This window comes from Euleptes europaea, chromosome 4 (genome assembly GCF_029931775.1).
Source record: "Euleptes europaea isolate rEulEur1 chromosome 4, rEulEur1.hap1, whole genome shotgun sequence".
In the NCBI taxonomy this organism is placed as follows: Eukaryota; Metazoa; Chordata; class Lepidosauria; order Squamata; family Sphaerodactylidae; genus Euleptes; species Euleptes europaea.
The window spans coordinates 49,442,311-49,468,301 of NC_079315.1; the positions used below are offsets into that span (position 1 = coordinate 49,442,311).

General features: G+C 39.0%; 1 protein-coding gene across 2 annotated transcripts in view; it reads right to left on the reverse strand.

The window, feature by feature from the left end:
• Nucleotides 1-25,991, reverse strand: part of TRPM3 (transient receptor potential cation channel subfamily M member 3) — a 315,268-nt gene that overhangs the window by 112,639 nt on the left and 176,638 nt on the right. For both annotated transcript variants that reach the window (XM_056847836.1, XM_056847835.1), the window contains exon 7: nt 24,290-24,464. In XM_056847836.1, coding sequence (XP_056703814.1) covers nt 24,290-24,464 — 175 coding nt within the window. The remainder of the gene's footprint in view (nt 1-24,289; nt 24,465-25,991) is intronic.

Here is a 25,991-nt window from a genome sequence, read left to right on the forward strand (position 1 = left end):
CACTGATTTCCCAAATGCAGCATCTTGTGAGGTAGTTACATCCACTGAATAATATTTCATGAATGTGAAAGACAAAGACCACGGTGCAGCTTTACAATTAACGTTACTGGAGAGTCCGTGGCGGAAGGCAGGGGAAATTGCTTGAGCTCGCGTATAATGAGCATTGAACAGCAGAAGACAGTCAGCTTGTACAAGTTGGTTGCAGAAGAAAATACAGGAGACAATTTACCTGGAGATGGACTAGGAGGAGAGTTTTTGACCTATTTTAGAGCTAGTGCAAGCCTCAAAAAGCTTAGGAGGTCTTTCCTCAGAGATTTGGCCCTGTTCAGATAGAAAAGTAGGGACCTGCATACATCAAAAATATGGAGGGCACATTATTTTTTATTCTCTGAATGGGAAAAGACAACTGGCAGTGTAATGTCCTGGATGATATTAGGCAAATATGGAGGGAGGGTCTAGGAACCATTCTAGAATCAAAAATCTTTAGGAAAGATGTGTTGTGGAAGAGAACTCATAACTCATTGACTTCATTGGCAGATGTTATTCCCACTAAAAGAACTGTTTCCATTGTAAACAAACACAAAGGACAGGGGGAAAATGGCTCACAAGGAATTCCCATCAATTTGGCCAGTACTGAAGAGAGGCATCATTGAGGAACCAGGAAACATATGGGAGGAAATTGGTCAAGGAGACCTCTAATGTATATATGGTAGGGGGCTATAGCTGATAGGTGGACCCTAATGGAGGGGGTGAGTCCTCTGTGTACTAACTGTAAAAAATAATGAAATATATCCCCAAAGGGGCAAGAAACTGGGTCAATGTCTTTCTGCCTAGCCTTAGGTCATGTCAGGATCTTAAAAAGAAAGTAGGTCTGGATCCTGTAGACGATCATGATCGCATCCCAAGAAAGTCACAAGTGGTTGCCTAGAAGGATCATGACGGTTGGAGCTGTATGGATCTGAGTGGTGAGGAACACAGGAACCCCATGGCTGGAAATCAGAGTATGGGGCATTGGTTAGAGTGTCATAAGTTGGATAGAGCCAGTCATAATGTCATTGAGGGTCATGAGTAGCAGACTTTGAGAGAGATGGGTGGCTACATATGCCCTGGGATGAATGTTTTGAATGGTCTGGCTGGGAAGAATAAGCGGTCAGCAACAGACCTGGAACCACAAGGCTGGATTCAAGGAGCTCACCCTCAGCAATGAAATGCACAGAAAGCAAAGAGCAGTTCAAAGGGGAATGCATTGTAGAAATTGGCACCACTTCCTTCACTGGTTCAAGGATTGGTTGGTCTGATAAGGATTCTCAGGACTATAGGTGTGATGGACCCAGGTGGATCTTGGTGAAAGAAGAAGTTGCAGACTTCTCATGGCATCTATGTTTATGTTTTGCATTCTTTGGAGGTGATTTTGAAGTGCTGTGGTGACACAGATTTCTAAAATGCTCTGTGGCTTGTTGAGCTGGATTAATAGCATATATTCAAGTCAGAGTGCAAGGTTATTAATTAATGGAAAACTAACAGATGAATTTCTGATCAGCAAAGGAACCAGACAAGGCTGCCCACTCTCACTGTTACTGTTCAATATTGGGATGGAAGTGCTCGCTAATAAAATAAGGAATGATTCCAAAATAGTTGGATTGAAAGTAGATGGAGAAGAATACAAATTGAAATGCTATGCAGATGATGAACGGTGAATCCACAAAATTCAATAGAATACTTGCTACAACAGATAGAAGAGTTTGGAAAATTTTCTGGCTATAAGATAAGATGAAAATGAAAATAAAACTGGAAAACATGGACCAGATAGAAAAAAAAGGAGATTGAACACAAATCAGGATGCAAAGTAACAGACGAACCAGTGAAATATCTGGAAGTCATGGGACAGAATAAAATAGATGGTACAAGCTTCAGATATCTTGGCTGGGAAGAATTTCAGTGATTAAGATGAACTTGCTCCCCAGATGGAATTTTTTGTTCCAGATGTTGCCAATCAGTATAGAAGACAAAATGTTAGAAAGTTGGCAGAGAGACAAATTTATAAATTCACGTGGAACAGAAAAAAAACAAGTATTAGCTTTAAAATTATGCAAGATGATAAAAAGAGGGGTAGACTTGCTCTACCCAATTTGAAACTATACCACCAGGCAACAGGGCTGGTTTGGATTACAGATTGGATTCTAGAACTGGATGGGAATACACTAAAAATGGAAAAAGGGGAATAAAGACAAAGGTTCAATTTTTACCTTTGGAAAGCTACAAAACAAGACACTGACAAACATTGACGTGTAATTAAGGAAGGCTTGTTAAAGATCTGTCTGAAAAATAAAAAGAGGCGGAGCCCATCACCATCTTTATTAATGTCCCCAATTGAGGCATACTATAGTAGAACAGAGAAGAAACTAATGGGTACCTTAAGATATCAAGATATGATTAACAAGCAGGGACAGATTAAAACATGGGAAATGATAATAGCAGAGAGAAAGAAAATAGGTTGGTTAACATATAATCAACTGACTGGATGAATTCAACAGGACTGTTTTGATGAGGGGAAACTCAAAGGACAGATTTTGAGAGGCTAATGTATAAAGAGAAGGACATTTGTTGGGCAAAATATACAAACTTTTGCTTAAGTATGAAACAGAGTCTGAACAAGTGAAACTGTGCATGGTCAAGTGGATGCAAAACTTTGGAAAAGAGATTTCTATGCAACAGCGGGAGCAACTATGGACAAAATCAATAAAGTTTACCGCTAGCCAAAGCCTGAGAGAGAACTGGTATAAACAGTTTTTTAGATGGTATATAACTCCGATGGCCATTAAAAAAATGAAAAGAAAAAAAACCCTGACAGCCACTGCTGGAAATGCAGGGGACTTACTTTCATTCTTGGTGGTCATGTAAAAAGATCAAAACATTCTGGATCAAAGTCCATAGAGAAATGCAAAACGTCTTGAGAATTAACTTTTCTTTAGATCCAAAAACTATGCTACTGGGAATATTACCACCAGACATGGAAAAGAACAAAGAAGAAATATTCAACTATATGATAACCGCAGCTAGGATGGCAATAGCAACAAAATGGAAACAAGAGAAATACCAGAAATAGACAGATGGCAAGAGAAAATGGCAAGAGTATGCAGTGATGGCCAGGCTAACACATCTGTTCAGTAAAAAAATCATTGGAAGAGCTGGAAAGAAAATGGAAACCTTATTATGATTAGGCAAACATGTAATCCATATAACCTGCTGCCAAAATTGATAAGGTATTATAGATAAGATTATGATGGTAGGAAAATCTTATAGTAAGAGAATAGACAGATTAAACATATGTAATCTATATTAAACAATAAACATTAAAGGTTATTAGTACAATATAGATGATTAAGCTAATCAAATGACATAATAAGAAGTCTTATATATTTTAATGTAGAATGAAATGTAAGTTGAATGGCAAGGCCTATTTGGAGTAAATAAGAAGGTTCCATAATAGATGGTAGAAACAAAATTATTTGAATAATGATCAATTTAGGATAAAGCGAGGCACATTTGGTAATTTGTTATATGTAATGTAGGCAGGAAGTATGTTATGTATGTTAAGACTGAGTTTGTACGTTATCTATTTTTTCTTTTTGTAATTAAAAGTTTAAAATAAAAAAACATTGTAAAATAAAAATAAAATGCTCTGTGGCCAGCCTGTATGTACACAGAATCCATGTGGGAGAGGTACCACAACGATGAATCATAGTTAAGACTAACTGTGGTTCATAAACCAAGTTCAAACCATGGTTTCAGAATTTGGTTTTATATACCATAACTCAGCATAGTTAGTGGATGGTTTCATTTGGTTGATCACAATAACCATAGTTGTACCGTATATACCCATGTATAAGCCGACCCGCGTATAAGCCGAGGTGCCTAATTTCTCCCCAAAAATGGGGAAAAATTAGGCACCCGCGTATAAGCCGAGGGTTGGCTTATAACCCTTCCCCCCCGGAAGGCTTACCTGACAGGGCTCCCGGTGAAGGCGGTGGTGGTGGCGGCGGGCCCCCCGCAGGAGGCTTCCAGGTCGGGGGGAGCCAGGCGCGCCCGGCAGCAGCGGCCCCGCGGCCTTGGAGCGGCCGCAGCAGGCTTCCCCCAGCCCTTCCAGGGTGGGGGCCGCGCAGCCTTGGAGCGGCTGCAGCAGGCTTCCCCCAGCCCTTCCAGGGCGGGGGGAGCCAGGCGCGCCCGGCGGCCGCGCGGCCTTGGACAGCCGCAGCAGGCTTCCCCCCCTCTTCCAGGGCGGGGGGAGCCAGGTGCGCCCGGCAGCGGCGGCCGCGCGGCCTTGGAGCAGCCGCAGGAGGCCCTCACAGGGCGCTCCTGGCCAGGGGAAGCCGCATGGGCCCAGCAGCGGCGGCGATGGCGGCGATGGCGGCGGTGGTAAGTTGCCCCCTCCCTCCTCCCTCCTCCCTCCTCCCCCCTCCCCTACCATATTGACCCGCGTATAAGCCGAGGCCGGCTTTTTCAGCCCTTTTTTTGGGCTGAAAAACTCGGCTTATACGCGAGTATATACGGTAATAGACCATGGTTTTGTGTGACAGCTGAATCAAACAAATGTGTGATTAGTTGCCACAAAATATGAATGGGATATGCATTCAAATATGCATCTGTGTAGACATTCCATTGAAAGTGCTACAGAATATCAATACCTGAATGCCCATTCTTCAAAGGAAAAATCCATATTCTGCAGCAATTAAATGTTAGTAACTAGATCAAGGTAAGAGGGCATCACCAATAGGTATGTGTTCCCCCTCTCCTAGACCCGTCTGCTTACAAATAATTGGTGCACACTTATAAGGGGGGATGTTTACAGACATATGCTTCCATTTTTAGTCAGGTCCCAGCAAAAGTGTGTTTGCTGTATTCTCTTGTTTCCTAATTCCATAAAAATCAACAAAGCACTAAGACTGGTAGTACAGTTAACACTTAAGGAAAAAACTGACAGAAGAAATTGTCATTAATAAAATTTAAACATTTTAAAAGAAAATGTTCGCAACATGTTGTGTGTGTGTTGCACATTGTTCAAAGCAAGAAATATATTTAAATACTAATAAAAAAACTTGAAACATCAGTGCATTTTGAAGAGGGGGGTATCTTGCTGCCATACACATAATTATGCTTCAGACCAATTTTTCTATTATTCAAATGGATCTCTCCTTAGACGTGGTTCATTCTGATGGTGGGGAGGGGAAGCCATTAAAGCTATGTTTTCTCACACCCATTTGCCAGTTTACCCTTTGCCAAAGAGCACAGACAGCAGCTTTAATTATGGTCAGCAAAGGAAAAATAATCTTCAACTGACTGGCTGAAAAAGGAAAGGATGTAAAACAATTTGTGACATGCTATGTCACTATCATTTAAAATATCAGATAATTCTGAGGCTGTATATTATATGAAGAGAAAATTGTGAGGCTTATTTTGAAAACAGGCATAACATTCCAGTGATGGAACATGTTTCTCACATAGATTGTTAGGATTGTCAACAACCAGGAGAGAAAAAATGCCTGGTTCTTTTAATAGAGGTTTAATGGGAAGTAATTTTCTTGGTGGTAGCATGTACCTCCCTGTCTTGAAAAGCTTCAACTGCACATTTCCCCATATTAAGCTTCTATTAAAGGGACAGGGAGGGTTTCTCTGGGCATTTGGCAACCCTACATATTATACAGCTTTCTTCATTTTGCAAAATCCCTTCCTTCTCATACTCAGGTTCTGCCAGATCAATTTTTTAAAATTATATTTATTCAATAAAATTAGCTAGACTGTCATCACAGAAAGTTGTCCTTTCCCACCCTTGATTGTAAGATTTTCCATTTAATTTACAGTTCGTCACCATAGCTCGTCTAGGTTCATTGTATCACCATTTTTCTGATATGTTAACAATTAATACATATATTTCTTTTACTTTAACCACCCATTCCTCGATCTTTGGAGTTGTTTTTTGTTTCCAATGTCTGGCAAAAGTCATTCTAGCAGCAGTTATCATGTGTAACCCCATACATCGTTTATCTTTAGTTAGGTTAGGGGCTAAATTTAACAAAAGTATCTCAGGTTTACATGGGATATCAATCTCCATTCCAACAGGCAGATATTTCACTATTTCAGTCCAGAACGTTATAGCTCTCTCACACTTCCACCACATATGAAGTCTGCTTGTTTTTTATCGCTGTACCAGCAACTATCGTTCATTGATTTGAAGATTTTACTTATTCTAATTGGAGTTAAATAACACATATATGCCATCTTAATTAGATTTTCTCTTATTTGCAAGCTAACGGAGAAATCCAATCCCTTTGAAAAAATATATTCCCATTCTTGATCGCTCAATGGTTTATCTAAATAAATGTTCCATTTGTCCCTATAGCCTAATGTTGAATTTAAATTTTCTTTTACTAAAATTGCATATATTTTTGAAGTTGAAACTTTATCTTGAAGCATTAATTTCTCAAACTCAGATTTTTCTCTAATTTCAGCTAATTTTTTTTCCTTTTAAATTATTCCAATACTTTTTCATTTGTAAATATTCTATAAAGGTAATATTAACTTCTTTCTTATCCAAATTTTTTTTCTAGAGGTTCTAAATTATTATTATTTTTAATCCAATAACGATAATCATTCTGTTTATCTGTCTTTATTTTGTAAGGGAGTTGGAATTCTGGATTCTCGGCTAAAATGTTCCAAAGGAAGGAAGACGCTGGGGAAATATCTGGGGCTAGTTTCTCTCTTACTACATCCCATGGTTTTAGAATGGTATTAATGCAGTTATTATCTTTATTATAAAAAAAATTCCTATAATTTGTTTTTACCCATGGCCATCTATTTAGCGGAAATTTAACAAAATCTTGTTTAATTTTATTATAAGGTTCCTTTTCATCATTTACTACCCATGATTTTAACCACTTTACCCTAGCTACCTGATAATATACTAGTAATTTTGGCATTCCTATCCCACCTTTGCCTTTAAGTTCATATAGATTGCTATTTCTGAATCTGTTTTTTAATTCTGCCAAATAAATCTATTACAGATCTTTTGCCATTCTTCAATCATTTTCCTTGGTATATCTACAAATAAGTTATTGAAAATAAAATTTATTTTTGGTAAGATTATCATTTTAATTAAATTGACTTGACCTAGAAGTGTGACATTTAGAGGAAGCCATTTTTGGACATATTCTTTTAGTTCTTTAGCTATTTTCCCGCAATTTAAATTTAAACATTTAGTTCTATCTTTACTTAGCCAGATAACTAAATATTTAACGTTTTCTGCTTTTCGTAGATCTTCTGCCCATATTTGTTTCTCCTTTTTGTTGTAAAAAAAATAACTTCTGATTAATTTGCATTTAATTTGTATCCAGATATTTTACTAAACTCTGTGATAACTTTTCTAATCTCAGTTCCAGATGTATCTGTTTCTGTTAGAAAGAGCACTATGTCATCTGCATAAAGGCTTAATTTAAATTCCTCACCTTTAATCTGTATGCCTTTGATTATTATCTCTTATTGAGATTGCTAAAGGTTCTAGAGATAGAGCATATAATAGAGCAGACAGAGGGCAGCCTTGCCTAGCCCCTAGCATGATGTCAAAACTTTCTGTTATTTCCCCATTAATTCTTATCGTAGCTTGACATTTATTATATAAGATGTTAATCCATTTGTAAATTTTTTTATCTAAAACCAAAACTAAGTATGGTTTCTTTCAAATATTGGTGTTCCACTCTATCAAACACTTTTTCAGCATCTAAGAATAAAAAAGCTTTATCTGTTGTCTTCTTTATATAATTCGGCAGGTTAAAATTTTTTCCGGATGTTCGATGTTAAATATCTTTTAGGGATGAAACCTGTTTGGTCTAGATTAACATATTTGTTTATTATTTGTCTTAATCTATTTGCTAAAATTGAAGTTAAGATTTTATAGTTAATATTTAGAAGACTAATGGGTCTATAGGAGCTAGTTAGAGTTGGGTCTTTTTCTGGTTTGGGAATAACTATAATGTTACTTTCTGCCCATGTATTTGGTAATTTTCCGTTTCTAAAAATATCATTTAATGCTTTAAATAATGGAATCTGCCAGATCAATTTTAGTTCCCCCCAGCCACCTCCTCTTGGACTAGTGGAGAAACTGGTCAATAAAACGTATTGGTCAAAAGGAGATATGGAACCAAGTCTTATAAGCAGGTAATTTGCATGATGATATGTGAGCGGTCACTTCGCTTAGCTTTTTGCCTTTATGAACTATGTCCAATGTATATTGTCAGGCTTCTTCGCCACTAGCAAGACTTAATATTTTCCAGTTCAATTTCTTAGTGATTCAGTAAACTAGAAGTAATTGTAACCAAGAATAGATGAAAAGTAGCCCTATGTTCTTTTCAAAATAAATAGTATTAAAAAACCTCAGTAAACTTTGTGTAAGTTGACGAGTAATTTAGTTCAAAGATCAACATACTGCAACCTGTTTATTCTTTAGTAGCAACCCATTTAAGGCTTGTGGTAATCTCCTTTTATGCAACACAATGAAAAATTATCCTTAGCAGTAACAAATATATGAGGCCAATAATCACTGTATGAGCAGATGAATCTCATTATCACAGATTTTAAAAGAATTCTGATCAATCAAAAAAAGGTCAACTGAGCCTTCTAGCTTATTTTTAACATGGGGAATTCCCTGATGTGCAAAAAAGCACAGTGATACGCATTACATTCAATACATGACAATAGCGTATTATAACAACACGCTTTCCATTCATCAACAATCAGAAATCCATTTATATAATCCTCACAGAAAAAATCAAGAAATGGCAGTGATACAGCATTATCACTGAAAGTTTTTTTTAAAAAAATAATGAGTTGGATCCTGTCCTTCCATGGATAGGATGAATTTGCAGATTTTTGACAAACACCTCTTCTCCAGGCATCCTAAAAGTCACTCCTGAGAGATGGGATTGTAAGAAATACAGTGGGAGCTGATGGTTTGGGGTGTGTGTGTGGGGAAATATGTCAACAGTGCTGGTGGGTTTACACAGTCATATCTATACACTGAAAAAAGTCTTGCTGCCTTTCTGCCTACAGCAAAATGGTGAGAGCTGGCAGTAAACCCCACAAACATTCTTGTCACAGCATTAGATCTCACAGTGGACCTGCTCCACATTGTATTAATTACAAAATGGTCATTGTGTGTTTTTAATAAAAGATCAGCTGTGGAACCAGTCATGTAACTCACACTACTCTTTCATTTCTTGCAATATTTTTGGGATAAATCTTGAGTATCTAGGAAATACCAAATGTGTGGTTCCGTGCCCAGTTCCTCCAGTTAAAAGGACTGGTGGTGTGAAAAACCTCTGAGACCCTGGAGAGCCACTGCCAGACAATATTGACCCTGGCAGAGCAACGGTGTCTCACAGTAGTCCCGTACACAAGATCCCTCTGCACATTCACTGAACATGTGAGGGAAGAGAGAGAGCATGAATGTGCTGCCCCCACCCCCACCTCTGCATGATTGCCAGCTGATGAACACCATACAGATCATCCAGTGATCATGCAGAGGTGGGGTGGGGCCGGTGTGCTTGTGATCACTGTCCCTCCTTGTGTGTTCAGTGAATGGGTGGAGGGGGTTGTGTGTAGAGAGCTAGCATAAGGTGGTTCCATATGTTCATGTTCAAATTCGGATAATGGTTCACAGTAAAAAGAGTTTTTTACTTCAAGTTAATAAAATATGCAAAAGCTGAAAAATAATCATCTAATGGGTTCTGCTACCCCACCATCACCATCCTGTGCAGATTCTGAGTTCTAACTTACATTTTTTTGAAAAAAATCTCAGTTACTTTGGTAGATGTCTACAATTATTTTTCAAGTTTTACTTAAGATGCATGCTTTTTCTGGTCCAGTTAATTCAATGTCCTTTCTAAACATAATGTTCTTCTTTGCTACAACCCATTTATTACTATTTAAGCTTCCAGAATACATGGGCAGTCCATTCCTGTGGGTGAGGGGTAGTTAGGTCATGGCTGGGAATGGCGCAGCTGCACCTGCTTCCTGAGAGGCTTCCTGGCCAGAAAAATATTTTAAAAGCATTTTAAATAAAACCTATGAAACTCTGTTTTGCTGGCGTAGCTCTGCCAATGGGCAAAGGGGTGTTCCCGGGCTGAAAGGTGTTTGAAAGCTTCCTAAAGGCATCTCAGCCCCTGAGAACACCCTGGGACTACCCACTCCGACGCTGGCGTGGACATTCACTCCCTGAACATGGCAGCGCCGGCACCTGAGGCCTACACTGTTGCATCACTCCCCAGGGGCCAGCATAGGTGCCACTTTGCATGGCACAAAGTGGCACAGACACTGGTGAAGGGGTCATACTGGCTGCTATGTGGCTCTGGCTCCCTCACTCAGGATTGCATGGTTATTTTTTATGTAGGTTGGCATTCTAAGCAACATAAAAGCTGTTTTAGTACTTCGTGCCAGAGGAAGTCTGGTGTGAAAAAATTACACAATGATATCTGTTGTCAAGATGATATGAATTGTATGTGAGGTTTGGTTGCAAATCACAGGAACTTAGATGACATGTTGCAAAAAGAGATTACTAGTTGCCAGATCTTATAGGTAAACTAGCTAATTTCTCTTAGGAACTCTTGCAAATTTCATAGCAACTGTAAACCTTAAGGCATTGCACATGAATGACTGAAATGTAATTTCTGCACATATTTAAATGCATTGGATGAAATGTTCAGTCACAGGTCCCACTTAATGCACCAAAGCAAAATTGATCGTGTTGTTTATTGTTAATTTGTTGTTCTACAATATTCCTTTCCCTTTCTAGCATATTTTAGATCAAAAGAGCAGTTACAATTTGAAGTGTTTTACTTGAAGTTTCCCCATAACAGAAATACAGGTTGATTAATTTTCTAACATTTTGCATCCCACATCTCAATGCACTGGGAAATAAGTAAATAAGTATTCTTCTACAAGAGCATTAAAAATTACTTTGCTAGATCAAACCAGGGATCATATACTAGAATTCTGGTCAGTCAACCAGTTGCCTTTGGCTGTTCTGGTGTTTGTTCCCAGTGGCTATACTTTGTATAACACAAGGAGACCCCATTCAGCTAACAGTTGTTGCTAGACCTCTATGAATTTGTCAGAGCCAGCAGAGCATTGTAAAGCCTTGGGGCAAGGGTTGCAGGCCACTGCAGGATTCGGCGGGCAGGAGGGACGGACGGACATGGAAGGTCCATCAGGAGATGGTGTGATGTCAATACTGACAATTACTAGAGCAGTTTTCCCAGAGTGGTTTTCCCCAGAAGTGATATCATGCCATCACCTGACAGTAATTCTTTTGAATTATTTTTTTCCTGCTGGACACAGAGCTAGGGGCAGGGAATACTCCAGCCCTGGCAGGAAATTGACTACCTTACTTGGGGCAGTTGCAGAAGGTTCTACCTTGTCCCACTGCTATTCTCTTAGGGTGGAAATAGGAAATAGGCAGTGCTGATATAAAATTACTGTGATCAGAAAGTACTCTACCAGGGAAAAAAATATTGCAATGATTATCAAATCTCTTTCAACCTAGCGAGGCTTCACAACTGCTTGTTAGCTACTGAAGATTTTTTTAAAATCCTTTATTCAATTTCTGACTTTAATCAGTCCTGATATATTGACCCACTGAATCAATATTTTAGAAACAGAAGTAATACCACCACATCTAGTGGATTATGATAATGAAAAGGCATGGGAAAGAAATTGAACTTCTCCCCAAAAAACAACAAAAAGAAGCAAACAATTTATTTGTTCCTGTATGGAAGTATGGAAATCCCATTTTGTGTAATTAACATGAGTGTCATATTTGCACCCTCTCTGAACTGGTGAAGAGATTTGTGGCTTTTGTGTTGTCTGTATCAAAATATTTCACTTAGCAGTCATACAATACAATGGGAAGTATGTAGTTTATTATGTAAGCCAGAATGACATGCCTTGAAACCTGGGTAATGGAAAGATGTTCCAGTGCAATTTAAAGATTAAGCCCCCGCAACTTATTGTACACAAAACAATCCCTGTGTTTTCAGTTTGAAGCACAATGTGTGTAGACTGTGGATAAAATTTCCAATGCACATTCATTCTTACAAGCATTCTGAGAATTATAAGAAAGTACAGTAGTTAATGTAGGGTTGTGTGTTACTCTAGGAAGGAACTCTCAAAATATTCCCCATGGACATAGGCTGCAATCCTGGCGGCAACACTTTCTGGGGAGTAAGCCCCACTGACTATAATGGGACTTACTTCTGAACAGATCATTTAGGATTGCTCCGATTGTACCAGAAAGGTCTGTTGTACACATAATTAATCTCAAATCAGACAGAGATGTGTTATGAATCTTGGAGCAGTTTGACATACATATGTTTGAAATGAATGATGATATGTCAATGGCATTGACAGATACAAGCTCTTTTGATCATATAATGTTTGTCATAGCTATGACTTGTGAATGAAAAATAATTGTGATGAAATTTCTGAAAATGAACTATGGTTGTCTCCAGACGACTGTTCTTGGTCAACTTGAGAATCTAATGGTTACTTTTGGCCTGTAATGACATCTGTGGTCTCTTCATCCTTTCAACCCCATCTACAACTGTGCATGTTTACAAGATTTCCCATGGATTGTCGTGTCCCAAAGACTTTCTTATAGTATGTTTACATTTGACTGGAGATTAGTAAGCAAAATAAAAGAAGATTTAGTTTTTATATGCCGACTTTCTCTACCTTTTAAGGAGAATCAAACCGGCTTACAATCTCCTTCCCTTCCTTGCCCCACAACAGACACCTTGTGAGGTAGGTGGGGCTGAGAGAGTTCAGTGACTAGCCCAAGGTCACCCAGCTGGCTTCATGTGTAGGAGTGGGGAAACCAATCCGATTCACCAGATTAGAGTCTGCCACTCTTAACCAGTATACCATGTTTGGCTTAAAAGGTGGTGGAAGTAGTGGACTCAGTCACAAAGAAATTAAGACTGCGGTAGCAGCAGGGTGAATAGATGAATTTGGGGCAATTTTGACTGAGGGTGATATGTATGGCCATTGTGTACACATGTATGTGAGTTTAAGAAGGTGGATGTGAAAAGCAGATTTGATTTATACACAGCTATATAATCTGCAATGTTTGGGGGCCAGTGATGATTTATTAAATAGAGTACTGTAAGTGGAGCAAGAGAAATGAAGCTTATGATCCTAGCTGCAACTTGTTCAAGCACAGACTTCTCAGAGGTAGGCTGTTCCAACAAAGTCACTTTCTAACACAAACAGTAATATTTGCAGGACTAATGCCTGAATGAGTGCATTTTCTCATTTGGCAGTCTAGCTTTATGTCAAAAACAAAAATCCCAGCAGAGTAGTTCCTTTCTTTTTTTCTGGCAGAACCAGAAGAGACAGATGACAGGACCTTGGCTTCCTTCTTTCTGACATGGAAATCTCTTTTGAAATGATGCCCTGTGTCAAAGAGGATAACATACACAGCACTAAATTGCATTGCAGCCTTTCAACTGTGAAGCATACTGTGCTGCAGCCTGCAATGAACAGATGAGTTGCTGGATCTGGTCCATAGCCAACTCTAAATTATTTAGTGGGTTGTCTTGTCACTAAATTAGTTCAGTTCATTAGCTGAAGATAAGCAGCAGCTACTGCCAGTTCTAAGCGACTGTTACACAATGCTTTTTGTTGATGAAGTTGGGCAATACAGTAAAATATTGTTTTCCATCATCCTTTCTTCCCCTTCATATCCATTCAGCTATTTACCTGCACCTTTGCACAATGATCACCACATGAACCTTTTCTTCAGTGAACATTAGATGTTGAATGGTTTTAACTAAGTGTAGCCATATAATTGTGGGTTTCCTTTGTCAGGCAGTGTGGTGTGTGCAAAAGGAATATAAAGCAGAAGCAGCCATTCTAGATGAAGACTGCTGCATGTGAACCAGCTGGGCTGGGAGACAGAGGTGCTGGCAAGGGGAGGTGAGTGCTCATTTTTCCCTTTCCTACAACTGCTGGGGAGCATTTTTTTTATAATTTGTTTTTATTTTTATAACATAAAATAAAAAAAAACACACAATAATAATAATACAAAACATTAATACAAAAGAGTATCTGTATAAACTTATCAATACATTTACGATTACAGAGTATATAAAATTGGAAAAACTAAGATATCCCTTTGACCCTCCACCCACCTTAAAAAAGTGACCCATCACCCGACTTCCGTAGAAGTGCCTAAACAGTTTTAAAGATACTATTAACTATAAAATATAAAATTATTAAATCTAGTTTCTATAACTCTCTAAGTAGAATAGTAAAATCCATTTTTGCCAGTTTATCCCAATATGTGGCGGCCTTACCTCAAGTATTTTTAAATTCTTCCAAATCCTTTCCATGTAGGAATTCCATTTGTTTGGCCATCCTCATATAAATCCATAATTTCTCTCTCCAGTCCCGAATTGAAGGTTTATTCACTTGCTTCCATACTCTAGCTATTACTATTCTTGCAGCAGCAAAACTGTATTGACAAATAACCCTGTCATATTTACCTATGTTGTTTTGTGGAATTCCTAATAAACAAAATGAGGGTTCTCTTTTTACTCTCACATTAATCAAATTATTAGTTTCCCTAATAACTTCTTTCCAAAAGCTTTTAATTTTTTTACATATCCACCATACATGCATAAAAGTGCCTCTTTACTTTCCACATTTCCAACATAAATCCCCCTCTTCTTTTTTCATTTTAGATATCATCACAGGCGTTATATGTTACCTATAAAACATTTTGTATAAATTTTCTCTAATTTCATTAGTTATTGTAAATTTAAATTCTCTCTTCCATAAGTTTTCCCATATTTCCAAATCAATATTAAATTCTAACTCCTTCATCCATTTTATCTTTACTGGTTTAATTCTTTCTTGTTCTAAATTAATTTCAATTAATAATTTCTATATTCTTCCTATCAATCCTTTATTTTCCTTTATTAATATATTCTCCAATTCAGATTTAGTTTTATTAAATCCCACCTGGTTATCTTTATTAAATATATCTTTTAATTTATAATACATAAACCAGTCCTTAATATTAAGTTCATCTCTACTTCTTAAAACCCATTCACCCTCCTTATATTCAATAATTTCCCTATATACATCCATTTCTAAATTTAGATGTATCCCTCTTCTCATATATGCTTCTATTGGGTTAATCCATCCAGGGGTCTTGTTTTTCAAAATCCTTTTATATTTTTTCCAAATTTGAAATAATCCAAATCTAATAATGTGAATATTAAAATCCTTATTTATTTTCTCTTTATCATACCATAAATAAGCATGCCATCCAAAACGTAGGTTAAAGCCTTCTAATTCTAATATTTTAGTATTCTCTAATAAAATCCAGGTCTTTAACCAAGCGAAACAGGATGCCTCATAATACATTCTTAAATCTGGTAACCCTAAACCACCTGTTTCCTTCGATTCAATTAAGTTATTATATGCTATTCTGTGTCTTTCCTTACCCCATAAAAAACTTAAAATATCTTTTTTCCAAATTTTAAATATTTTGGCCACTTTTATTATTGGTAGGTTTTGAAATTAAAAAAACATTTTGGGTAATACCATCATTTTAATCACTGAAATTCTACCCCATAATGATAGAGATATTTTCCCCCAGTTATTCAAAGCTATAGTAATTTGCTGCCATACTGTAGTATAATTATTTTTAAATAATTTAAGGTTATTTGAGGTTAACCAAATACCTAAATATTTTACTTTGTGTTCAATAGAAAAACCTGGAAGTTTTGACAGTTCTTGCCGCTGCAACAATGTCATATTCTTAACCAATATTTTAGTTTTATTTTTTTTAAATTTTAAAACCCGCAAGCTTTCCATAAACCTCAATCATTTTGTTCCAATCCCAAATTTGACTAATAGGATTAGTTAAAAAACAAACTAAATCGTCTGCATAAGCTTTGACCTTAAAATGATTTCTCCCAAGTTGGCAACCTATCATATCTTTATTTGTTTTAATCTTCCAAAATAAAACTTCCAACGTTAGGATAAACAATAATGGTGAAAGAGGACAGCCTTGTCTTGTACCTTTTTGGATCTCAAATTGTGCGCTGTCAAACTACCATTAATCAATAGTCTCACCGTTTGATAAGTATAAATATTTCCAATAGCTGATTGAAAATTTTGACCCAAACCCATATATTCTAATACTTCTTTCATAAATTTCCAACTTACATTATCAAACGCTTTTTCTGCATCTAAAAATATCATTGCAATAGGTGTAGTAACAGATTCTGCATATTTTATAAGATCCAATACTATTCTAACATTTTGACTAATCAGTCTACCTGGAAGAAATCCAGCTTGATCCACATGTATAACCTGTTTCAGTACAATTTTCAATCTATTTGCTAAGATAGCTACATAAAATTTATAATCATTATTCAATAAAGAAATTGGTCTATAGTTTTTGACATCCAATAAATCCGAGTTTGGTTTTGGTATTAATACTATGTTTGCTTGTTTCCAGGTATGCGGGATGGTTCCCCTCTGCAAACAATGATTCATTACTCTTAATAAATATGGAGGCATATTGTTCAATAAAAGTTTTATAATAAAATGCTGTAAATCCATATTCGCCTGGCGATTTATTTAATTTACTTTTACCTATAACCTTTTTTTAATTCTTCCATAGTTATTCTAGACTCCAATCGTTCTTTATGTTCTTGTGTAATTCCATCCCAATCAAATTGTTTTAAATATACCTCTATTTCAGTCTCTGAAACAACATTTTGTCTATAAAGATTTGAGTAATAATCTATGAAAGTTTCCATAATTTTTTGCTTATCTGTTATTGTTTTTCCATCTCTCTTTATTTTTATAATTGGTGGTTTCCTCGCTTTAGTTTTAAGTTGCCAAGCTAGTAACTTACCCGGTTTATTGGCATGTTCAAAAAATTTCTGTCTATTAAACATTATTTTTTCTCTATTTCTGAAGTTATTAAAAAATCATATTGATATTGTAATTTTTTTAACTTCTCAATCTGTTCTTGTTTAGTTAATTTATCTTGTACTTTTCTTAGCTGTCTCTCTCCCTTGCTGGGGAGCATTAATGACCTGAGCAGTAATTAACTGAGGTTGCTAGGAGATAACTGTGATTGAGGGAGAGTGGGTGCTTGTAGCCTGATTGTAGCCATCTAAGGAGGGGTTTTTGGTTGGTGCTGGGTAGAGCTTGTGTGTGAGAGGTTATGAGCATTTAAATTGCAAACGCTCCTCCTTGCCTAGAGCGCAAGGGCTCTTGCCCTGTGGCTCTTAGCCTGGGGATTGGGGCTGGGAACCCTATAGGATGGGGAAAGGATCCTGTTATCGGGGCAGAGTAGATCTGTGTGCCCTGCAGGAGTACCGAGCGAGTTAAGCATCAGTGTGAGTTAGCAGCAGGGCAAGGAAGCCAGGGCACAAGGTTCTTATTCAGTACAGGAAGAGTGCAGGGTATAGAGGGCAGGACACTTTCATTTCCAAGTTAAAACACCAAAAATAAACAATTAAATTAAGATAGGAAGCCAGCAGGGGTTGGGGGGCTATCCAGTGTGCTGAAAGTGTCACATGTATGACTCAGAAGTCATGGGTGTGTGCTTGGTGCAGGGAGCTCCTGGCTCTCAAGGAGCAAGTTCACTTCCTTGAGACCAAGTTGGTCAACTGGAGGAGCTGAGACAGGCAGAGAGGGAGGTGGGTAAGGACTCTGGGAATGAAATAGTCGCATCCCAGTCCCAGGGTGATGACTCCCTGCCAGTCACAGATGACGGAACCCTTGGTGAAGGAGGTCATCTCTCTGAGGTAAGGGGATGTGGTACCTTAGAAGGGACCCCTTCCTTGGTGGATGAACAGATATCCTCTCGTACCAAGGAAATGCCTCTGAGGGGAAGAAGGCTTCTTGTAGTGGGAGATTCAGTCCTTAGAAATACAGACAGCTTGGTTTCTGGAAGATGCATGGACCGCAAGGTGACTTGCCTGCCTGGTGCAACGGTTGTGGACATTATCCGTCATTTAGATAGTCTGGTAGCTAGTGCTGGGGAGGAGCCAGAGATAGTCTGGTAGCTAGTGCTGGGGAGGAGCCAGTGGTTGTGGTGCATGTTGGCACCAATGATGTGGGGAAGTGTAGTCTTGGAATCCAAATTTAGGTTACTAGGCAGGAGACTAAAAGTCAGGACCTCTAAGGTAGCTTTCTCTGAAATGCTACCTGTTCCATGCCCAGGACCAGCTAGGTAGGCACAGTTGGGGAGTCTCAATGTGTGGATGAGACATTGGTGTGGGGAGGAGGGCTTTAGATTTGTAAGGAACTGGGGAACATTTTGGGACAAGCTGGGCCTATTAGGGTTGTGCAAAAAAAATTGTGTAAATTTCAGGTTTGGGTTTATTGGGCCTGATTTTTTCAGTAAACCTAAAATAAGCCAAATAAATATACTGGTAAATTTCAGTATTCAGCTAATTTTCAGGTTTACCGAAAAAATCAGGTCCATTATAGTCTATGGGGATTTTTTCAAAGCTCTGGGGGGGGGCATTTTTGGAGGTAGAGTCCCTAGATTTGCTGTGTGGCTGCAAGGGACTCTCCTTAGACAGTCACCAAAGATTGGTGAACTTTGGGACAGGGGGTCCAATTTTATGGGACTGCAAAGGGGTCACCCCCATTTTCCAGGCATTTGGAAATGTCAGGAGAACCTGCAACATGCCCAAGAGACTGCAACCCACAACCTGGCATGGGCGCAACAGTCTCAGAAGGCCTGCTATGACAGTGGAACCCAAGTGCGTACCCTATGCAAAGGGGATGAGGTCCTAGTGAATAGGTGGGTGTTTGGGGTGGGGGAGGGGGACTCCTGCCAAGGCCCCTACACAGTGGTGCGAGTTCTAGGACCTCAGGCCTTTGAGGTTCAATGCGGCTGGTCCAAGAAGCAATGTAAATGATTACATATCAATGACCTCAAACGGTGGGTGGGGAGAGAGGGGGATCCCTGTGCCCTCAACACTCAACCAGGGGAGTTAGAGGATGGAGAACTTCCCTTGGGGGAACACCAAAGGGGTGGTCCCCTCGCCGGTTTTAGATGCAGCCTTAACACCCCAGCAGAAGGCCCAGATGCAAGCAGTGTTTAGAGAGTTGCCTCCTACCTTTGACACAAAACTGGGACAGACAACTTGGTCCTTCCATCATATATGCACTGATCCGGAGCAGGTGGCCGGGTCAGTGTGGTGACCCATCCCGCATCAGCGTTGGGAGGCAGTGGAAGCCATGGTGGCGCAGATGTTGCAATTGGGCATCATCGAGCAATCTTACAGCACCTGGCGAAGCCCTATTGTACTCATCCTGAAGCCAGATGGCAGCACCCAGTTCTACATAGATTACCGAGAGGTGAATAAGGTGGCCAAGTTTGATGCCTACCCCATACCCCGGGCCAAGGTCCTTATAGATCAACTGGGGCAGGCTTAATACCTTTTGGCCTTAGACCTTACAAAAGGGTACTGATATCCCAATGTACCCCCTGAACAAGGAGAAAACAGCATTCGTCACTCCCTCCAGCTTGTACCAGTTCTGGATTATGCCGTTTGGATTACATGGTGCTGCGGCCACTTTCCAAGTATTAGTAGACCGAGTGCTGAGCCAATGTCATAGCTTTGCATGGGTGTACATTGATGACATCATTATATTCAGCCCAGATTGGGAATCTCACGTGGGATATGTGAAGCAGGTGGTGCAGGCCATCCATGCAGCCGGGCTGAAGATCAACCTAACATGTTTCTATTACTATTGATGTTATATTCTATCTGAATAGCCTTTGGCTACTGTGAATATGAGTGTTCTGACTATCCTTCTTCTACATTGAGGAGTATGATTACATCATTTCAATTAGTGACAGATCGCACTGAGTCATAGAGCTTACATCATTCCACTCACACTATTTAGAGCTGTTCTGGCTCATCTGTTAGCACTGCTTTACCAGGTTGATACTATCATGCACACTCTGTATGAGAGACTAATAAAGCCCAGGTATGTAGATCATACATTTGTACATTTAATGTAAAAATGGTCCTAGATTAATTAATATTGAAGTATATATGCCAACCTATTGTTTGACCTTATTTTACAGTGTAGAACAATTTACAGGTATTCTACCTACAGGGATTTCTAATTTGAAATTTATTATGTACGTAATCCTAAACATCTCTATTAAGAATCATATTAAATTGAAACTAATTTGCCATCATCTTTTATTCTTTTCAGACATCCTGTACACATGCCTGGGCTTGTATAAAGTTATCTATATATAGTGGAACATTCATATATTACTTGTGTGTGCATTATATGGGTTTTTATTTGACCACTGATGAAGGCCTGTAGGCTGAAATGCATATAGTGTGAGGTTTAGGTCTATCAACCTTATGAGTTGCCACTGTGCTTTATTTTATCATTTTTAATGTTTTTAACCCTGATATAAGCGCCTTAAAATAAAAATATTTTCCTATCAGTTCTGGTCACCACACCTAAAAAAGAATATTCAGAGCTTGAGGAGGTGCAGAAAAGAGCAACCAAAATGGATCAGAGGACTAGAGCAACTGCCCTATGAGGAACGGTTAAAACACTTAGGGCTGTTTAGCTTGGAAAGAAGGCAGTTAGGAGGAGACATGATAGAGGTCTATAAAATTATGCATGGTATGAAGAGAGTGGACAGGGAGAAGCTTTTCTCCCTCATAATACTAGAAAGTGGGGTCATCTGCTGAAGCTGGAGGGTGAGCCAATCAAAACAGATAAAAGGAAGTATTTTTTTATACAACACATAGTTACATTGTGGAAGCCCTTGCCCCAGGATGTGGTGATGGCTGCCAACTTAGAAGGCTTTAAGAGGGGAGCAGACATGTTCATGGAGGAGAGGGCTATTCATGGCTACTAGTCATGATGCATACCTATTCTCTCCAGGATCAGAGGAGCATGCCTATTTTATTAGGTGCTTTGGAACACAGGCAGTTAGAATGCTGCTGCACTTTTCTTGTTTGTGGGCTTCGTAGAGGCACCTGGTTGGCCACTGCGTGAACAGATTGCTGGACTTGATGGACCCTTGATCTGCTCCAGCATGGCCTCTCTTATGTTCTTAAGACTAAATAATTGAAATTAGAGCTTTGTATGTTCAGCCCTTTACCCATTAAAATTGGGTACCAAAACAATATTAAGAATGAATTATTGGGAATGTATGTTTTTCAGCTTTCCTCCTCTGTTTTTCATAATCTGCTTCCCAGACTGAGATTCAGTTCAAAATGCTGACCTTCTTTTTATGGTCATGCAAGGAGACCACTCCTGCACACCCTATACTAGTGCCCAGCCAATGCCTAAATGCCAGCAGCCAGTTGTGACAGTTACACTAATTCAATAATATGATCAAACATATGCAGTACATACACTTTTGCTATGAGGAAAGCAAAAACGCCAAGGCCTATTAGCCAATCGGAACCAACTGTAAAATTCCTTCCTTCCCTGTTAACCAGTGGTTCCCTGCAATCATAGCAAATATGAGTACTAACACAAGAATTATAACATGAAAGCATGGGGGGGGGGTTTGCTCTGAATGCCCAGCCTGCCTCCAACCCTCTTCTTTTAAACATGTGGTACAGACCAAACTGAAGCCTGACAATTGGGTCTGTTGGCAAGGCTTGTGTCTATACTGTAGTGTTTTAACTGCATGTGCACTATGTTTAAAATCTGTGTCCAAAAGAAAGGGAATCAGATTTAAAGGGCTACCTCACTGGACACACAGTGGTGACACCACAGCAGTTTCAAGTTGAATTACAGTGGGCCCTCAGTGCTGGGGAGAGAGAATACAGCCAATGTGGCAGGAAAACACAAGTCTCCAGACTCTGCAGAGAAATAAGGACCAAAGCTGGGCCCAGTGCTGATATCCCATTTTTCACATGAACCTCAATCACTGAATCTCAGATATAGCCCTAAACACATATTAACGAATGTTTCTTCAAAGATGTGACTCCACAGCATAGTAATACATGCAGTGTTCTTATTTGGGTATGAAATCAGTACATGCGCTTCTTGCTGCAAGAAGGCTTTTAAAGGTACCAAAACAAATGGGTTGAGGAACCATAAACTATTGGTGTCATCAGCCCAAGACAGACAACTAGCACATATCAATTAGAAGATACTGTGTGCCTTGAAGAAATGTATAGGACTGCTCAAACCTAAGTGCAGTTTTTCACAGCAGTTGTCTGAAATACAACTGAAGTGAGAATACTGCCTTGTTTTATATATTTACAAGCAGCTAGAGTTGAAAGAGGTGAGCTTTTCCTCTTTCCATTCCACAGATAATTTCCCAAGTGAGTGAAGGGAACGATTTGACATTTGGGGCACCTTATCTAATTAAAGTTTGAAAAGGATTTTAAACAAAGCTACCAAAATTAATAAAATGAAAATAATAAAGTATTTGTTGGGGAAATGTCATTTTTGCGGTGGTGGAAAGTGCTGTTAAGTTGCAGCTAACTTTTAGTGACCCCATAGGGTTTTCAAGGCAAGAGACATTCAGAGATGGTTTGCCATTGTCTGCCTCTTCACAGCAATCCTAAACATCTTTGGTGGTTACCCATCCAAGTACAAACCAGGGCTGACCCTTCTTAGCTTCCAAGATCTGATGAGATCAGGCTAGCCTGGGCCATCCAAATCAGAGTATTTTTAAAAGCAATAATTATTTGTGCACTTCAGACTTACTATAAGTAAAAATAGTGTTACGTAGTTTTTCAAAGTTATTTCAAAGTATCTTTGGCAAGAAGGAACATGTAATTATCCTGTGCAATACCTCTAAGGCTGTCCTAACTGATGTCAACCTTCACTAGGATTAGGGACATTTGAAATGCTTTCCTAAGATAGGGTTGGGAGGTTTGTAATGCAGCAGATCTGGGCCGGGGAGCATTTGATAGGAGACCTCCTGGGATTCCTACATAAGATGTATTTATGATAGATATAAGGTGGGCAACAGCAATTCTTAAGAATAAAATAGGAAATGTCTTGACATGATGCAGAATATATTATAATTTATAGTACAAGTAATCATTTCTCAGAAAGCATAGTAAACAATGCTTGCTGTCAAGAATAGTTGGAATTTCTGCCCTGCGGTATTAACAGTCCCTTGGTGATTAATGTATACTGTCTATTTTACCTGTATAACTTGTTAGTACTTCTTTAACATTTGGTTCTTGAGAGGGTGTGGGTGAGGGATGATTACAAAGCTGCATATACTTCCTTGATTTGGAAGCCGTTGAAATTCCATAGGATGAATAGAAATAACTGTGCAGGAAATATATAGTATTCACAGTAAATAGATAATTATGATACCGTATTTTCCCAGGGAAGCAGCAGTATGATGCAACTATGGAGGTAGCTCATCTACAGTGTTATATAATTATTCATTTGTGTTTAACATGCTCATGATCCTGGAGAGAATAGGTATGCATCATGACCAGTATCCATTTTAACTAGTAGCCATGAATACCCCTCTCCTCCATGAACATGTCCATTCCCCTCTTAAAGCCTTCCAAGTTGGCAGCCATCACCACATCCTGGGGCAGGGAGTTCCACAATTTAACTGTGCATTGTGTGAAGAAATACTTCTTTTTATCAGTTTTGAATCTCTCACCCTCCAGCTTCAGCAGATGACCCCACATCCTAGTATTATGAGATGGAGAAAAGCTTCTCCCTGTCCACTCTCCTTGTACCATGCATACTTTTATAGCTCTATCCTGTCTCCCCTTAACCATCTTCTTTCCAAGCTAAACAGCCCTAATCATTTTACCCGCTCCTCATAGGGCAGTTGCTCTAGTCCCCTGATCATTTTGGTTGCTCTTTTCTGCACTTTCTCAAGTCCTTGCAGGTTTCCTATCACATAAGTGAACCTGGTCCAGGGGCTGGCACCACACAGCTGGGCCATGGTTTTTCTAGGTAGAGGCTGCTGGGGCCGGGGGAGTACAAAAACTGAAGACAGAGGGGCAGATAAAGGTAGGTTGGCTGTTGGGTGAGAAGAAGCAGGAAAAGGGGAGAGGCTACGGGGGATTCAGGAAAGGGAAAAAAGGAAATAGTGGAGGAGGGGGAAATGAGATTCCCTGGCAGGTCCTTGTGGGTTCTCACTTGTACTAACACAGTTTTTACTGCTGCTATCCCTGAAAAAAGAGAACAACGGGCAATATAGTCCAACAAAGAGACTCACCCTCCTTCTTCAGAGTACTTGTGTCCAAATGCAAGGATGTCAGATGCTCGACCACTGCCATCACAGACTACAACTGGAACTGGGGGAGTGTCGCGTAGATATTCTAGGACAATAGAAATTACATTGGGTCCTCCTTCCACAATGAGAGCCACTACTGGAACCCCTTGCCCTATTCCTGTAGTGAAATAAACAGAAACAAAACAAAAACAAAGCCAGCAAATCAAATGACAAAAAAGAAGGAAATAAATTGAAATTATTAAGCCAAAACAGCATTCTTAATACCCATACAATACTCAAAATAGATTATCTGCAGAGGAAATAATGCATTAATTCATAAGGCTTCAAGAAGGATTGCACCTGTATGGTAGATAATTTGCTAGCTAGCTAACGTATAAACAGAGACTGCAGTGTTCATAATGGTTACCTTATTTAAATGAGGAGAGGCAAGTGATATCTAAAGAGAACTATTGAAGGGTAGATATATGATATATCACAGCACAGAAAGCTGTCCTTCAGCCATATGTCATAATTGAGCACTGAGTTAATATACAACCTCCATGTGTACAAAGAACTACCATGCATACAATAGCTCCTCCATTTATTCCTATGGAGTTAATAGCTTTGAGCAGGCATAGAAATGAATGTGTGTACTTTTTTTCAGCTGAAGTCAATGGAAAATTGTAGCACTTATGGAGTTATAGATCAAGGAGTCTCTTAACTGTCTGCCATAACAGTTACCTCAATTCACATCTGCAACACAATTATACAGTACATGAAAATCTGTTTTAAACCATTATATAAGAAAACACTTTGGGAAAGGGGGTGTTGCATACTCTTTGCTTTGAAAGGGCTGCAGTCCAAAATGACATACAAGGAAGAAAAGAGTGAAAAAACTCTCCACTAACTTCCAAGCAAATAAACTGCATATACAGATGGGTACCATTGGTGAATTCCATAATTCATGAGTATTATTTTGACAGTGCCCAAAATCTCACTAATGGAGCCTTTAGGGTAACTTTGGCGAAAATGCATGGTCGCTTTAGCCTTTTTTATTCCCTGTTTCAGCCAGGATTCAGCTAGGATCGAACGCATGCATTTTGCCAAACATGCGTTCGATCCTGGCTGAATCCTGGCTGAAACAGGGAATAAAGGAGGCTAAAGCGACCATGCGTTTTCGCCCATTGTTGCTACCACATGCCATAAATACAAACACCAGAGAAGTTACTGGGTTAAGCTAATATTTATTGTAACTTCAAAGTGAATTCATAAATTGTAACTTTAAATTTAATTCTATTATTAGTGCAGGCCCAGAATAGCTTCCAGTAGGTTTGCTAATATTTGGGCAGACCAACCCTGGCTCAAAGCTTGGCTGGGTATAATCCCTATGCCTTGCTTTTCTTTAGCAGCACATCAAACCTGTGTTGAGAAATGTTCATCAGCACTGTTCCCCTACACTGGTTAGTGTGTCAGACACTTGGACTGTTCAGCCCGCAGTGTCTGGATTGGTTATCTCTGTCCTCAGATGCCTCAGGGCCCTTGCCAATCTAAATTAGGTGATAAAATACCTCACTGCACTAATTCTGCCTACCCTAGCTAAGGCCTCACCTCTAAAACTAGGCCAATTTAGCTAATTTACAACCCCCACCCCAACAGAGCAGTATGAAGTAGGTGAAAAAGGTGAACCTCTCTAGTTCAATTTGGA